General features: G+C 41.7%; 1 protein-coding gene across 2 annotated transcripts in view; it reads left to right on the top strand.

Annotated features, from left to right (window-relative positions):
- The window catches only part of clip1a (CAP-GLY domain containing linker protein 1a), a 166,490-nt gene that overhangs the window by 124,452 nt on the left and 25,853 nt on the right, over nucleotides 1-16,185 (top strand). For both annotated transcript variants that reach the window (XM_060843645.1, XM_060843647.1), the window contains one exon: nucleotides 12,220-12,340. In XM_060843645.1, the coding sequence (XP_060699628.1) occupies nucleotides 12,220-12,340 (121 nt within the window). The remainder of the gene's footprint in view (nucleotides 1-12,219; nucleotides 12,341-16,185) is intronic.

Below are 16,185 nucleotides of genomic sequence, written 5' to 3'. Positions count from 1 at the left end.
CTCAGCTTACTCACTGTTCTGAAATTATCAGATTACTTATACAAGATCTGGAGCTTAACGTGTAGAACGATATTGCATATAAGCTGAATTTTGTTTCAATCTCTGCATCAAACTTCATTCCCAAGCGACTAACTCCATTCCTCTCCTGGAAAAAGCTTGAGATTCATGTAATCTGTTCACAAATGCCTTCATATTTGACCATAATGAGCTTGCAACTGGACATTTAGATTATTGCTAAGTCCACCCATTTCCACCCCTACCACATTGTCTTGAATTCACCCGTATTAAGTAATTTCCAAAAATCTGAAGGATTAGAAAATTGTCAATGTGACACCCTTAATCGGAAAGCAAACACGACAACAGTTAACTGTTCTTACCTATATACTCCAGTTAGCTTAACACCTATTATTGGGAAAATTGAGTCAATTGTCAAGAATGTAATAGCATAACATTTAGAAATTGATCATATATTCAAGCAGAGTTAGCATATTTTCATGAAGGGCAAATCATTCCTGATAAATTTATCAAAATTCTTTTGAGGAAGTAACAAGCAGCATAGATAAAGGAGGAAACCAATTAATATAATTTGGATTTCCAAAAGTATTTAGACTACTTTTAGATGAGACCCCACAGTGTTGGAGAAAGAATATTAGTGTGGATAGAGGATGGGTTAACTGATAGAAGATGATAAAGTTGGGATAATAATTTTTCAAAATGGCAACCTAGATCTATGGGAGTGCCACAGGGATTAGTATTGGGGCCTCATTTATTTGCAATATATATTGACGATTTGAATAAGGAAATGAGTGTTCTGCAGCCAACTTTGCATATGTCGCACAAATAAGTGGGAGGACAGTTGTTGAGGATGACTAAATGAGTCTGTGGAGGGAGACACAGTTTAAGTGAGTAGTCAGAACCTTGACAGATGGAATATAATGTGAAAAATGTGAGGTTATGTGCTTAGGCAAGGAAAATAAAGAAACTGAATATTAAATGGAGAAAGACTGCAGAAAATTGAGCACTGAGCGATTTCTAAGTCCTACATAAATCACAAAGTAAGCATATTGGTTCAGACAGTTGAGAAGGTTATTTTTTCTCAGAATGGACTAGAAAAGTGAGCATGTACTGCTAAAACTGTATAGGACAGTAGTTAGACCATAACTAGAATACTGTGAACAGTTTTGGTCCCCTTATCTAAGGAGAGATGGACTCTCATTGAATCCCAGAGAAAGCTCACTAGGTTGATTTTGGATATGGAGGAATTTCTAATAAGAGTAGCCCTGTACTTAGTAGATTTTAGGAGAATGAGAAGGCAATCTTATTGAAATGTACAGGATACATTAGTGACTTGACAGGATGGATACAGATTGATTGATTGTTTCCACTTGTGGGAGAGTCTAGGACAAAGAGGCATAATATCAAAGTAAGAGGTCATCCAGTTAGAACAGAGATGAGGAATTCTTTTTTGAGGATTGTGAATCTGTGGAATTCTTTGCCAAAGAGGGCTAAAGATGCTAGGTTATTAAATATCTTCAAGGCTGAGATTGGCAGACTTTTAATCAGGGTTTTGAGGATCAGAACGAAAAGTGGAATGAGGGTGATCAGATCAGTCATGGTCTCATTGAATGACAGAATGGACTTGATGGGCCAAATGGTCTACTTCTGCTCCTTTGTCTTATCATCTCAAGTAGTCTTGAATTAAAAAAAAATGAATGAACTGAGCATGCTGGAAATCAGAAACAAAAACAGAAATTGCTGGAAAAACTCAGTAGTTCTGGCAGCATCTGTGAAGAGAGCAGAGTTAGAGGTTGGAGTCCAGTGACCACCCCTCCATTACTAGTGGTCGCTAAGAAAAAGTTTTTATGCAGAACATAGGGTTGGGGGTGGGGGTAAAGTGGAAACAATGGGTGGAGCTGGAACCCAAAGAGGGAGAAAAGCAGTTGAGTGGATAAAGGAGTGGATAGCCGCTAATAGGGACTCGTAGTAGCTAACAGTCTGTGGGATGAGGGAAAGTATGGGGAAGATGCTCAAGCCCTAAAATTGTTGAACTTGATTAGTGTGTCCTGAGCGCTATAGAGTTCTCAAGCAAAAATGAGGTGCTCTTCTTCCAGTTTGCGCTGAGCTTCACCAGAGCACTGCAGCAAGCCTGAGATCGGTGTTTATCAAAAAACAAGACAGCACGTTGAAGTGGCAGGCAGTGGGACGTTCAGGGTCTTTTTTTGTGGATAGAATGTAGGTATTCTAAAGACCAAAGAAAATTTGCAGCCCTAGAACAGGCCCTTTGGCCCTCCAAACCTGAGACGATCCAACTGTACTATCTAAACAAGTCAGTCAATGCCTAAGCATCTGTATCCCTCTGCTCCCCACCTACTCATGCATCTGTCCAGAGGAATCTTAAATGAATCTATGGTGCCTGCCTCTACCACCTCTGCTGGCAACGCGTTCCAAACGCCCACCACCCTCTGTGTGAAGTACTTGCCGCGTGTATCCCCCTTAAACTTTCCACCTCTCACCTTGAAAATGTGACCTCTCGTTAATAAATCCTTCACCCTGAGAAAAAGCTTGTGCCTGTCCACCTCGACTTCATGATTTTGTAAACCTCAGCACATCCCCCCTCAATCTCCTTTTTTCTAATGAAAATAAACCTAACCTACTCAACCTCTCTACATAGCTAGCACCTTCCATGCCAGGCAATATCCTTGTAAACCTTCTCTGCATCCTCTCCAAAGCATCCACATCCTTTTGGTAATGTGGCGACCAGAACTGTACACTGTATTCTAAATGTGGCCGAGCCAGTGTCTTGTACAATTTTAACATGACTTGCCAACTTTTGTAGTCAATACCCCATCCAATGAAGGTAAGGTCGTCTTCACCATTCTATCCACCTGTGCAGCAACCTTCAGGGTACAATGGACCTGCACTCCTGGATTTCTCTGCCCATCGACGTTTCCCAAGGGTCTTCCGTTCAATGTATAATTCACTCTCGAATTAGACTTGCCTAAATGCATCACCTCACATTTGTCTGGTTTGAAAACTGTCTGCCACTTTTTCGCCCAACTCTCCAGTCTATCTATGTTCTCATGTATTCTCGAACAGTCGCTTTATGCTTTCTGCTACTCCACCAATCTTCGTGTCTTCTGCAGACTTGCTGATCATACCAACAGTGTCCTCTTCCAGATCATTTATGTATATTACAAACAACAGTGGCCCCAACACTGACCCCTGTGGAACACCACTGGTCACCTTTCTCTGTTTCGAGAAACTCCCTTCAACTACTACTCTCTGTCTCCTGTTAATCAACCAGTTCTTTAACCATCTAGCTAGAACACCCTGCACACCATGTGACTTAACTTTCTCCATTAGTCTACCATGGAGAACCTTATCAAACGCCTTACTAAAGTCCATGTCTAACAGCTCTTCTTTCATCTATCAACTTGGTCACTTCCTCGAAGAACTCTATTAAGTTGGTGTGGCATGATCTCCCCCGCACAAAATCATGTTGCCTATCACTGATAAGCCCATTCTTTTCTAAATATAAGTAGATCCTATCCCTCAGTATCTTCTCCAGCAACTTTCCCACCACTGACGTCAGGCTCACTGGTCTGTAGTTATCCGATATATCCCTACTACCCTTCCTGTACAGGGGGACAACATGAGCAACACTCCAGTCCTCCGGCACCTCACCTGTATTTAAGGATGCCGCAAAGATCTCTGTCTGGGCCCCAGCTATTTCCTCTCTCGCCTTCCTCAGCGTACTGGGGATTTGTCTACCTTAATAACCTTGAGCCAACACAGCTTTCCTACTTAGGTCAATGTGATCCAGACTAATCAAACTTTTAGCTCAAATCTCAGCATTCATCATGTTCCTCTCCACAGTGAACACTGATGCAGAATCTCACCCATTCTCTCAGGTTCGACATACAGCCTTCCTTTGTTATCCTTCAGTGGACCAATCCTTTCTTTAGTTACCCGCTTGCTTCTTAGATAAGAATAAAATGCTTTGGGATTCTCCTTAATTCTGCTCGCTAAAGCTATTTCATGACCCCTTTTTAGCCCACTTGATTCCTCGTTTCAGACTTGTCCTATTCTTCCAATATTCCTCCAGAGCCCGTTCTGTTCTTAGCTGCCTCGACCTCATGTACGCTTCCCTTTTCCTCTTGTCTAGTTGTATAATTTCTCCTGTCATCCACGGTACATGAATCTAGCCCTTCCTATCCTTTGCCTTCAACGGGACATGCAAATTCTTGAAAGCCTCCCACATCTCAAATGTGGACACTCAAGTGTCCAATCCACATTTCGGAGCTCCTGCCTAATTTTGATATAATTGGCCTTGACCCTGTTTAGTACTCTTCCCTTAGGATCACACTCTTCTTTATCCGCGAATATTCTAAAACTTACAGAATGGTGGTCACTGTTCCCAAAGAAAGACCCCACCGCAACCTCTACCACCTATCCTGGCTCGTTCCCCAGTACCAGGTCCAATATAGCCCCTTCTTTCGTCGGATTATTGACATACTGCTCTAGTACACTCGCTTGGATATTTCTTACAAATTCTACTCCATCCAGGCCTCTGAAGCTAAGTGTAGCCCAGTCAATGTTGGGAAAATTAAAATCTCCCATCACCACTACCTTATTGCCTCTACATCTTTCCATAATCTGTTTACCTATTTGTTCTTCTTTCTCAGCTCCACCCATAATGCCTCACTACCCAGGACCTCCATAGTGTCCTCCTTTAGCAGAACCGTGATTCGTCCCTGACCAGCAATGAAACTCCACCCCCCACCCTCCCCCTTACATCCTTCCCTGTCCTGTACGAAGCGTCTATATCCTGGAGCATTTAGTTGCCAATCATCATGCCCTTCTTTCAACCAAGTCTCTGTGATTGCAATAACATCATACTCCCAGGCACCAATCCATGCTCTAAGTTCATCTGCCTTACATGCCATACCCCTTGCATTAAAATAGATGCATTTCAGGCCACCAATTTTTTTACGCACATCTCTCTGCCTACTCATCCCTTTATTAATGCTATCTTCATAATTCTTACAGTCTTCAGTCTCCACCTCAGTGCCTGCTTGTTTTCTCTTCTGGTTCCCAGTCTCCTGCCACATCAGTTTAAAACTTCCCCAACAGCAGTAGCGAAAAACTCCCTGAAGGACATTGGTTCCAGTCTGGTTCAGAGGTAGACCATCCATTTTGTAATGGTCCCACCTTCCCAGAACCGGTCCCAATGTCCAACAAATCTGAACTCCTCCCTTCTACATCATCTCTCAAACCATGTGTTCATCCTGCCTATTTTTTCATTTCTACGCTGGCTAGCACGTGGCACTGGTAGACATCCCGAGATCACTACCTTTTGAGGTCTTCCTCTTTAACTTCTCTCCTAGCTCCCTGAATTCTTCTTTCAGGACCTCACCTCGCTTTCTACTTATATTGTTGGTGCCTATATGCATCAAGACAACTGGCTGTTCACCCTCCCCTTTTAGAATGCTCTGCAGCCGATTGGTGACATCCCTGACCCGAGCACCTGGGAGGCAACATGCCATCCAGGAGTCCCGTTTTCATCCACAGAACCATCTATCTACTCCCCTCACAATAGAATCTCCGATGACTATGACCCTACGAGTCTTTTTCCCACCTTTCTGAACAGCAGTGCCCGCCACAGTGCCATGATCCTGGCAACTGCTGCCGTCCCCTGGTGAGCCATCTCCCCCAACAGTATCCAAAACGGTATACCTGTTTTGGAGAGTGATGACCACAGGGGACCCCTGCACTGCCTTCCTACTCTTTTTCTGTCTTTTGGTCACCCATTCACTGTCTCCCTCTGCAATTCTAACCTGTGGTATGACCATCTCACTAAATGTGCTCCACAGTGAGTCCATCTGCAGCTCCAGACTTGTCATGGGGTCAAACGAGCTGCAACTGGACACACTTCTTGCAAGTGTAAGTCAGTAACATCAGACATGTTCCTGAGCTCCCACATCAAGCAAGAAGCACATGCCACGGGGGTCTGAGGTCCCCTGCCATTGTAAGCTTAGCTTTATATGAACTGAGTCATAGAGATGTACAGCATGGAAACAGACCCTTTGGTCCAACCCATCCAAACAATGCACTTAAATATATGATAAAGAAAGATAAACAAAAGATAAAAGCCTTACTTAGTCTTTCTCTTCGGCTTAGGGGAAGGGGCTGTGAGGGAGATACCACACATGTAATATCTCTGGTTTAGCCACTGCCCAAATATAAATTAATCACTTACCTTTCCGGCAGCCCCCACTTCACTCCTCGCCGCGCTGTTAAAAACTGAGGCCCGACTCCCAAGGTAAGTCCCTTTTTTAAGTGGGAAAACTTACCCTTCCTGGCAGTTCTGTGAAGTGATCACCTAATCTAGCTTCATTTCCCAGTGTAGAGAAGACCACATTGTGAGTGGCGAATGCAATAGACTAGATTGAGTGAAGTCCAGGTGTGTTTGGGCCCTTGGATACTGAGAAGGGAGGAAATAAATGGTCAGGTGTTACATTTTCTTTGGTTGCAGGGAAAGATGCTTTGAGACTGTGGTGGTGGTGGTGGGGGTTGGGGTGGATGTTGAGAGAGAAAGAAGTGGATCAGGATGGCCTTGAGGGAACGATCCTTGTGGATGGCTGACAGGGAAGGGCAGGGCAATATTGGTCTGGCAGTACCATCCTCTGGAGGTGCTAGAAATGGTGGATAATGATCCTCTGGATGGTAGATGAGGACACAGAGGACCCTATCACTTACTGTAAGAGGGGAGGAGGTGGTGCGGGCTGAAGATCCGGAGATGGGTCGGACCTGGCTGAGAGCCCTGTCAATTATGGTGTTGGGGAATCCTTGGTTGACGAAGAAGGGGGACATTTCGGAGGCTGCCTTGTAGAAGTTGGCAATATCAGAGAAGGAGGAAAGACAGCATTTGGTCCATGTGCCCACCCCAAATGCCTTTTAAATGTTATTGTACCCACCTCTGCCACCATGTCTGGCACCTCGTTCCATATACACACCACCTCTGTGTGAAAAGGTTACTCATTCGGTCCCTTTTAAATGCTTTCCCCCCCTCACCTTAAACCTTTGCCCTGTAGTTTTGAACTCCTCTACCCCGGGGAAAAGATCTTGGCTATTCGCCTTAACTATGCCCCTCATGATGTCATAAATCTCTATAAGTTCGCTCCTCAGCCTCCGATGCTCCAGGGAAAAAAGCCCCATCCTATTCAGCCTTTTTATTCAAACCCTCCAGTTTCGGTAGCATCCTTCTAAATCTTGTCTGAATCCTTTCAAGTTTAACAACATCTTTCCTATAGCAGGGAGACCAGAACAGAATAGACAATTCTAAAAGTGGTATAACCAATGTCCTGTACAGCATGATATCCCAACTCTTATATTCAGTGCACTGGCCAATGAAGGCCAGCCTGCGAAACGCCTTTTTCACCATCCTATCTATGACTCCACTTTCAATGAGCTATGCATCTGCTCCCTAGGTCTCGGAAAAATAGCTAACCTAATTCTGTGCTCTTGAGCTCCTTTTGATTTTAATTGCTTCATTTTTGGTGCCCACATTTTCAGTGACTCAGCTGTAAAGTATGGAAGTTCTTCCCTACACCTCTGTCAATTTCCCATCTTTAACATACTTCTTACAAACAATTTTGACTAAGTTTTGGGTCATCTGGCTTCATATGTAGCTGTGGGGCATGTTTTGTTTTAAATGCTCTTGTGAAGCACCTTGGGGCCATTTAATTGTATTAAAAGTTTATTAATATGCATTTAAATTATTCATGTTATCGAATGCATTTAGTGTAGTAACATGATTCAGAAAGACATATTTAAAAGTAGATGAACAAAAGGAAATGATTGAAAGCTTAAAGAAATTTTTAAGGTGTTCTTTGAGGAGAAAAAAAAGAGACTTCAGCTGAGAATTTAAGAGCTTGGGCCAAGCTTGTTGAGGTCATGTTGTATGCAACAAATATAAAATGTGGGGTGGAATTCAAATTGGTCAGAGGAACACAATTTCAATGAACTGTAGATGGTGAGCCGAGAAGACATTTTGGAATGCCGGAGACTGTGTTAAATTGCAGGCATTTGGGTTTGACATAAATCAGTTGGTGGTGGTGTAGTAGGATAAGGGCACAGAGTTTTGGATGAACTCAAGGTTATAGTATGGAAAGCCTTCTGCTGGAATGGTTGAACCTACGGACATCAACAAGTTTTCAGCATTTGATAGCATTAAAGCTTTCCATAACTTTCCAAATATTTTAAACTGCAGGTTTTTCATAAGTAGCTGCCAACCTCCTTGATATGCATATAAGGTTTCCAATAATTGTTAAATAAATATTTCTATTTCTTTGTGTCTAATGTTTGGAAAATAATTTTACTGTTGTACATTTATATGCTGTTCAGATGTAACTTTAGCCAAGTCAGGCAATTGAGATTTTTTCCCAATGATTTGCCAGTGCTGTAATTACATGGTGTTAGATTGACTTTTCTAATATAGATTGCCACCAGGGAAAAAAAGGGTTTGTGTAAGCTGTACCTCCAGTATATTGTACTTTTCCAGTTTGTTGTATTTTTCCATCACCAAAAAAAAAGTGAGATCAATTGATAAAAGTTCCTTGATAAAGTACACTCTGTCCAATTTCCACTCTGTGGGTGTCTGGTGGGGGTGTCGAGATTACTTGTTTTTTTTTTCACATTTTATTGATCAACACACTCTGGAAGGTTTGTCAATGTAATGTCTAATAGGCATTTTGTTTTCTTTTATTTTGAGATACAAGCCTCTAAAATCTGTCTGAAATTTAAAAACTAGTGAGTACATCAAGGTGGTTTTTCTTTTTGTTTGACGGTTTGAAAATGTCATTCACTATCTGCAGTAAAATTACATGGTTCTTTTTACACATTTTATAGTGGAGGTGTTTTTACATTGTTATATTACTGATCACCAATAGGGTTTTACTTTCTGTTTTGAATGTTGCAGCAACAGTCTGATACAGAACAAATGCCCTAGATAAAATGCTTGCTTAAATATTTTGGATCTCTTTATTTGAGCATAACACAGTGTAAATGTCTGCTGTCTGAAAAGAACATCACAAATTGAATGCGATGCTGATGTCATATGTGAAACTTATTGTTGTCTATCTGTGTGTGACATGTATACATGTGAGAGTCCCTGAAATGATCAGTGAGGAACTCTTTTTATCATGGATCCCATATCATTTGATATTTTAACTTTGCTTAGATGTGTTATGATTAGGTAATTTACATTTAAATGCTTTGACTGGTTTGTCAAAGTGACATGACTGAAAGATCTCATCTACTCTTATTCATTGATCTCTGTGAACAGGTGACTGTTTCATAATTGATATGCAATGGTCCCCTGATCATCTAGCCCTTAAATGCCTTTATTTATATGGATTATATAATGCTATTGTAGTCACACTTTTTTTTTACCAATTTCAAAGACTCCAAAGGTAAAACTACAAGAAGCCAGCTACTACAAAGGAAACAATTTATTTTTAATTATTTTCAAGATTTTTATAATTCTGCATTCATTGAACCTTCCTTATTGCCCTGAGAAGGTAGTATGCAGTCTCATTTTGAAGTATTGCAATCTATAGTGATACAGTAGAGATGCTGCTGTTAATTAAAGAAACCCAGATGTTGCTGATGGCAATTCTGTGCTCATGGTATCATTTAATACCAGAGAATGAGTTTTTCTTGGCTCGATGTGGCTTTCTACTTGTCAGCCTTAACGTTATCCAAGTCCTGCCCATAGGCTATTCCATTGATGGGATTTTGTGAATTGAGATTACATCAGCTTCAAGGTCCTGTACCAACCAAGTTCAAAAACTTTCAAATTCTCTTTTATCATTTTAAGCTCTTTCCTAAACCACCCCCCCCCCTCCCCCCCCATTTCTGTCAATAAGCTTTTGGTCCCATCCCATAATGTCTTATGGCTCAGCATAATTTATTTTCTTGCACCTCTGAAGTACTTTGGAGCCCTTCACTGCATTTGTGACTTATCGATCTAAGTTGATTGTATGCAAACTTAAAATTGTTGAGTCACATTATTCCACAAAATGGTATCTTTGTTTTGAGATTCTGTTGCGCACAATCCCATAGCAATCTCTAAAACTTGTGATTATGCTGTAATCTACTTCATGCTGGCATTTTAGGCAAACTGACCTGCTAGCGTGTTTTCCTCTTCCCCTGAGGTACATCATGTCTGCCTCCGTGGCAACCTGCAAAACCATCTGTTTCTCCCAAACGTTTTATAAAATCCAATATCCCACACGATTGCATCCCTGGGCCTTATCATTTTCCCATTGAAAACTATCCAATTGAAAAAACCAAAAATGCAAATAAACTCAATTTTGTGACTAAACAACTAGATATTTCAGTTCTTTCAAAACTAAGATGTTAATTCTGCATCTTTTTAATAATTCACCTTTTTTAGAAAAGTACAGCAAAATATTTTGCTTCAATGGAATTTCATTTATAATTCATTTTTCTGATTTTTCGCTGATCCTTGAGCCTTCATATCATCTATCTCTTCCTTGTCCTTCTTGGAATTACATTCTTCCATTTCTGGTTATGTATTTTCCATGGATACTCATTAACTCCCACAACTATCCAAACTAGGCTTCTTTCCATCTCACTTATCTAAGGACTAGATTTATTTATCCTGGTTTCTCCCAGTTCTGTTTCATTTCCTTTACATACAAACATGCAAATAATGAGCTGGAGTAGACATTTTAGCCAGCTTTGCCCTTCAAAAGCATAATGGCTGTTGTGACTGTTGGTCTACATTCAATACATCTTGACTTCCTTGTTCGTGAAGGGTATATCTACCTTTGCATCTAATAGCAAATGGAACAATTGTACATTGTTTCAATCTGTTTTCCATACAAAAGCATTCAAAGTCATCCCTTTCTTCCTTAGTATTATTTGAATCTGAGACGCTTAATCAAAGACATTGCCATAGAGTTGCCTGTATAAACTTTACTTTGATTTCAAATGTGTTTAATGTATGGCTTGTTGTTTCTATCTATTTTTCCGTATTTTTCGTGGGTTTTCATTTGCATGAAACCATTTTGTCTCTTTACTCTGGCTGTTTGCATATTCTTTTGTTAACACATTTCTGACGCTTCTTATAAATCCAATGTATCATCAATATCTGTTGAACAGGTTGCAGGCTACTACATTAATAACATCAGTATTTGGTTTATTGATTTTCTTTCCTAACCTAATGAAGACAATCTGTGAGAAATGGGTTTTGATTTTCTGTACAGACACTACCAGACCTGTTGCTTGTTTCATTTCCAACTTCAAATCTGAGTTTTTCCTTTTAATGCTGTACCGTTTTCAGTGTACTTCAGCATGAGAAATGTGACACACCACCTGATCTTTTTTCCCCTGTAATCTTCAACTTGCACTTTAACCGTTACTGTGTACAGGATTCCAATTTCTGCCAATGCAGTTTTCATTTGATTGGGAGGTGATCTGTGCCTACTTATTCTGTTTCTTTTTGCGCTCTCTTCCACCATCCTCTACAAGAAACACTTTATTCACTTTTCCAATAGCTCTGTCTCATGTTAGAAATTTACCACGAGGACTTATGAGTCAAAGCGTGTTATCTCAGTGTATGAATCTGAGTGCACCACTTCAAATCTTTTAAAAAATTGATTAGGTCACGAGCTAGTCCATTTTAAAACATAGATTTTATGCATTTGGTCATTGAATGGAAGGCAACTCTGAACCTAATGAAGTAATACTGCTTTTCAAAGCAATTAATTTTAAAATAGATGTGAAGCATAATAAATGTGTGCATTTTACTGTTGTCAACAATGAAATTAATTACACTTAGGCTTTGATTTTAGTTGCAGTTGCAGTGTAATACGTGGACTTGTCTGTTAGTGGCAATGAATTTGGGAAAGCTCACTAAATAATTCTAAAAATATTTCTCCTCCTGTTATTGTTTAAGATCTTGTGATAGCTCCCTGGACAGAAGTTTTACAGCTCAGAAGCTCATGGTTTATTTTTGAAGTGCAAGGTTTATATTTGTAGTCGTAAAAGATTGCTTTGCACGTTTCACATCAGATTAGCATGTGTGACCTAGAAACATTTTAGAGATATACTGATTCTCTCCCACTGCTTCTTCACTTGACTCTCATCAGTGGTTACTATAGTAACTGTGCACTCACTTTGCCTTTGCAGAGAGGAGCTGAAGCTGGCAGCAGCCCAGAAATCCCAGCAGCTGGCAGCACTACATGAAGAAAACGGCAAACTTGCAAGCGAGCTGGACAAAAGCAAGGACGAAGTCAGCAGTCATCAGAAGGTATGTGCTGAGGAAAGATGTTTGGATCTTTTCACACCAAAACAATTCAATGCTGACACTTTTAAAATTTCAAGCTATATAACATCAATACTTGTTAATTCCATTATCAGAATAATCTAACATCATTTTTAAACACTTTATTTATCCAGTAATCTTTCCTATTTGGTATAATTTTATTCCACAAGCCATGCTTCCATTTAATATTTAATAAAGAGAAATGTTTTTGCTAATTATCTAATCGTCTGTTAGCTACATTGATGAATGATTCATGGCAAAAATCTTGAACATAGTGTTTCTTTTGATCGTTTTAAAGCTTAGAATTGAAATCTCTATAATCACGATCCCTACGTAGTATGTTACCCCTGGTAACACGCATTCAAAACCCTCTATTTGCATAATTCAATGTTTTGTTTTGGTGTATGGTAGGCATATGCTTACAATCTAACTTCGTGATATTAACTGCTCAGATGAATTAAATTTGTTTGTGATTTACTTAGTTTTTTTCCCATAAATTGAGGCTGAATTTTGACTGCTGGAATCCTTGTCTATTTATGTTGACTTGTGGAGGTATGGTTAGCTTGTGTAGGCATTTGGAAGCAATAGCCTGCAGTCAACACTAACTTAACATTTTCAGAATTCACCAAAATGCAGTTTATTTCTGTTTTGTATGACTTAATTTTGTACTACTTATGTAATTGAATTATTTGTTTGCATACTGTAGAACTATTTATGTTTTCTCTAAAAGGGTTCCAGTTCATACCTAAGTGAGTTATCTTGAATATTAAGTAACAAACTACAACATAATCAGAATTCATCTTAAATAGTATTAACACGTCTCCTCGATATTTTATACAATCATTCATTACTCATTTTTCTCAAATAAAATTAGTTTATAACTGAGATTGGATGCTGATGAGGACTGAATTAACCTAATCTTTATAGTGTGTAAGGCTAAGCTAATATCTTAAGTGTTTTCCAACTCAAAAACTTGCCCCAAAAAAATTGTGCATCCCAAATACTGTGTTTAGCTTCAGTATGCGAGTTTAAGTCCTGAAATATTGCAATGTACTTAAAATATTTGGACTTAACCAGGCCATTGTAGGTAGCAAACAGTAGTAAATATACATAAATGATCTGGAGGAAGGTAAGGTGATCTGATTAGCAGGGTTGCAGATCCTACTAAGATAGGTGGAGTGGCAACTAGTGAAGGGGACTGTCAGAGAATGCAGCAGGATATAGATAGATTGGAGAGTTGGACGGAGAAATGGCAGATGACGTTCAATCCAGGCAAATGCGAGGTGATGCATTTTGGAAGATCCAATTCAAGAGCGAGCTATATGGTAAATGAAAAAGCCCTGGAGAAAATTGATGTAGAGAGAGAGTTGGGTGTTCAGATCCATTGTTACCCTGAAGGTGGCAATGCAGGTCAGGAGAGTGGTCAAGAAGGCATTTGGCATGCTTTCCTTCATCGGACAGGGTATTGAGTACAAATTTGGCAAGTCATGTTACAGTTGTATAAGACTTTGGTTCGGCCACGTTTGGGGTAGTGCGTATAGTTCTGGTCGCCATATTACCAAAAGGATATGGATGCTTTGGAGAGGGCGCAGAGTAGATTCACCAGGATTTTGCCTGGTATGGAAGGCACTACTATCAAGAGACGTTGGGTAGATTTGGATTATTTTCATTGGAAAGACAGAGGTAGAGGGGAACCTGATTGAGGTCTACAAAGTCATGAGAGGTATAGAATAGACAGGGTGGAGAGCAAGATACTTTTTCCCAGAGTCGGGATCTCAATTACTAGGAGTCACAAGTTCAAAGTGAGAGGGAAAAAGTTTAAGGGAGATATGCATGGAAAGTTCTTTACACGGAGGGTGGTTGGTGCCTGGAACGTGTTGCTAGCAGAGGTGGTAGAGGCAGCCACGCTAGTGTCATTTAAGATGTATCTCGAGAGATACATGAATGGGCAGGGAGCAGAGGGATACAAATCCTTAGGAAATAGGCAACAGGTTTAGAAGCGGATCTGGATCAGCGCTGGCTTGAAGGGCTGAAGGGACCATTCCTGTGCTGTAATTTTGTTCCTTGTTCTAAATCTATGTTAAGTGACAAAATGTTTACATTATCTAGCCTCAAATGCTGGATCAACAGTTCTGATGAAAAGACAGGTGGCCATGTGAATTTTTAAAAGTTACTTTATTAAGAATATTGGACAAGGAGACATCTGAGGTCTGCAGATGCTGGAGATCAGAGCTGAAAATGTGTTGATGGAAAAGCGCAGCAGGTCAGGCAGCATCCAAGGAACAGGAGATTCGATGTTTCGGGCATAAGCCCTTCTTCAGGAATGAGGAAAGTGTGTCCAGCAGGCTAAGATAAAAGATAGGGAGGAGGGACTTGGGAGAGGGGCGTTGGAGATGCGATAGGCGGAAGGAGGTCAAGGTGAGGGTGATAGGCCGGAGTGGGGTGGGTGCGGAGAGGTCAGGAAGAAGATTGCAGGTTAGGACGGCGTTCCGCACTATATTGGCACCACCCCCCCACCTTTTTCCTCTGCTACATTGATGACTGTATCGGCGCTGCCTTGTGCTCCCACGAGGAGGTTGAACAGTTCATCCACTTTACCAACACCTTCCACCCCGACCTTAAATTCACCTGGACCGTCTCAGACTCCTCCCTCCCCTTCCTAGACCTTTCCATTTCTATCTCAGGCGACCGAATCAACACAGACATTTACTATAAACCGAGTGACTCCCACAGATACCTAGACTACACCTCCTCCCACCCTGCCCCCAGTAAAAACGCCATCCCATATTCCCACTTCCTTCGTCTCCGCCGCATCTGCTCCCAGGAGGACCAGTTCCAATACTGTACAGCCCAGATGGCCTCCTCCTTCAAGGACCGCAATTTCCCCCCAGACGTGATCGACGATGCCCTCCACCGGATCTCCTCCACTTCCCGCTCCTCCGCCCTTGAGCCCCGCCCCTCCAACCGCCACCAGGACAGGACCCCACTGATTCTCACCTACCAACCTCCATATACATCGTGTCATCTGCCGTCATTTCCGCCACCTCCAAACGGACCCCACCACCAGGGATATATTTCCCTCCCCTCCCCTATCAGCGTTCCGAAAAGACCCCACTCCCTCCGTGACTCCCTCGTCAGGTCCACACCCCCCACCAACCCAACCTCCACTCCCGGCACCTTCCCCTACAACCGCAAGAAATGCAAAACTTGCGCCCACACCTCCTCCCTTACTTCTCTCCAAGGCCCCAAGGGATCCTTCCATATCCGCTACAAATTCACCTGCACCTCCACACACATCATCTATTGCATCCACTGCACCCGATGTGGCCTCCTCTATATTGGGGAGACAGGCCGCCTACTTGCGGAACGTTTCAGAGAACACCTCTGGGACACCTGAACCAACCACACCGTGGCTCAACACTTTAACTCCCCCTCCCACTCCACCAAGGACATGCAGGTCCTTGGACTCCTCCATCGCCATACCATAACAACACGACGGTTGGAGGAAGAGCGCCTCATCTTCCACCTAGGATCCCTCCAACCACAAGGGATGAACTCAGATTTCTCCAGTTTCCTCATTTCCCCTCTCCCCACCTTGTCTCAGTCAAATCCCTCGAACTCAGCACCGCCTTCCTAACCTGCAATCTTCTTCCTGACCTCTCCGTCCCCACCCCACTCCGGCCTATCACCCTCACCTTGACCTCCTTCCACCTATCACATCTCCAACGCCCCTCCCCGATATCCCTCCTCCCTACCTTTTATCTTAGCCTGCTGGACACACTTTCCTCATTACTGAAGAAGGGCTTATGCCCGAAACGTCAAATCTCCTG

This window comes from Hemiscyllium ocellatum, chromosome 24 (assembly GCF_020745735.1).
Source record: "Hemiscyllium ocellatum isolate sHemOce1 chromosome 24, sHemOce1.pat.X.cur, whole genome shotgun sequence".
Classification (NCBI taxonomy): domain Eukaryota; kingdom Metazoa; phylum Chordata; class Chondrichthyes; order Orectolobiformes; family Hemiscylliidae; genus Hemiscyllium; species Hemiscyllium ocellatum.
Note: the sequence above shows the minus strand (reverse complement) of the source record. Positions and strands in the feature narration are given on the sequence as shown.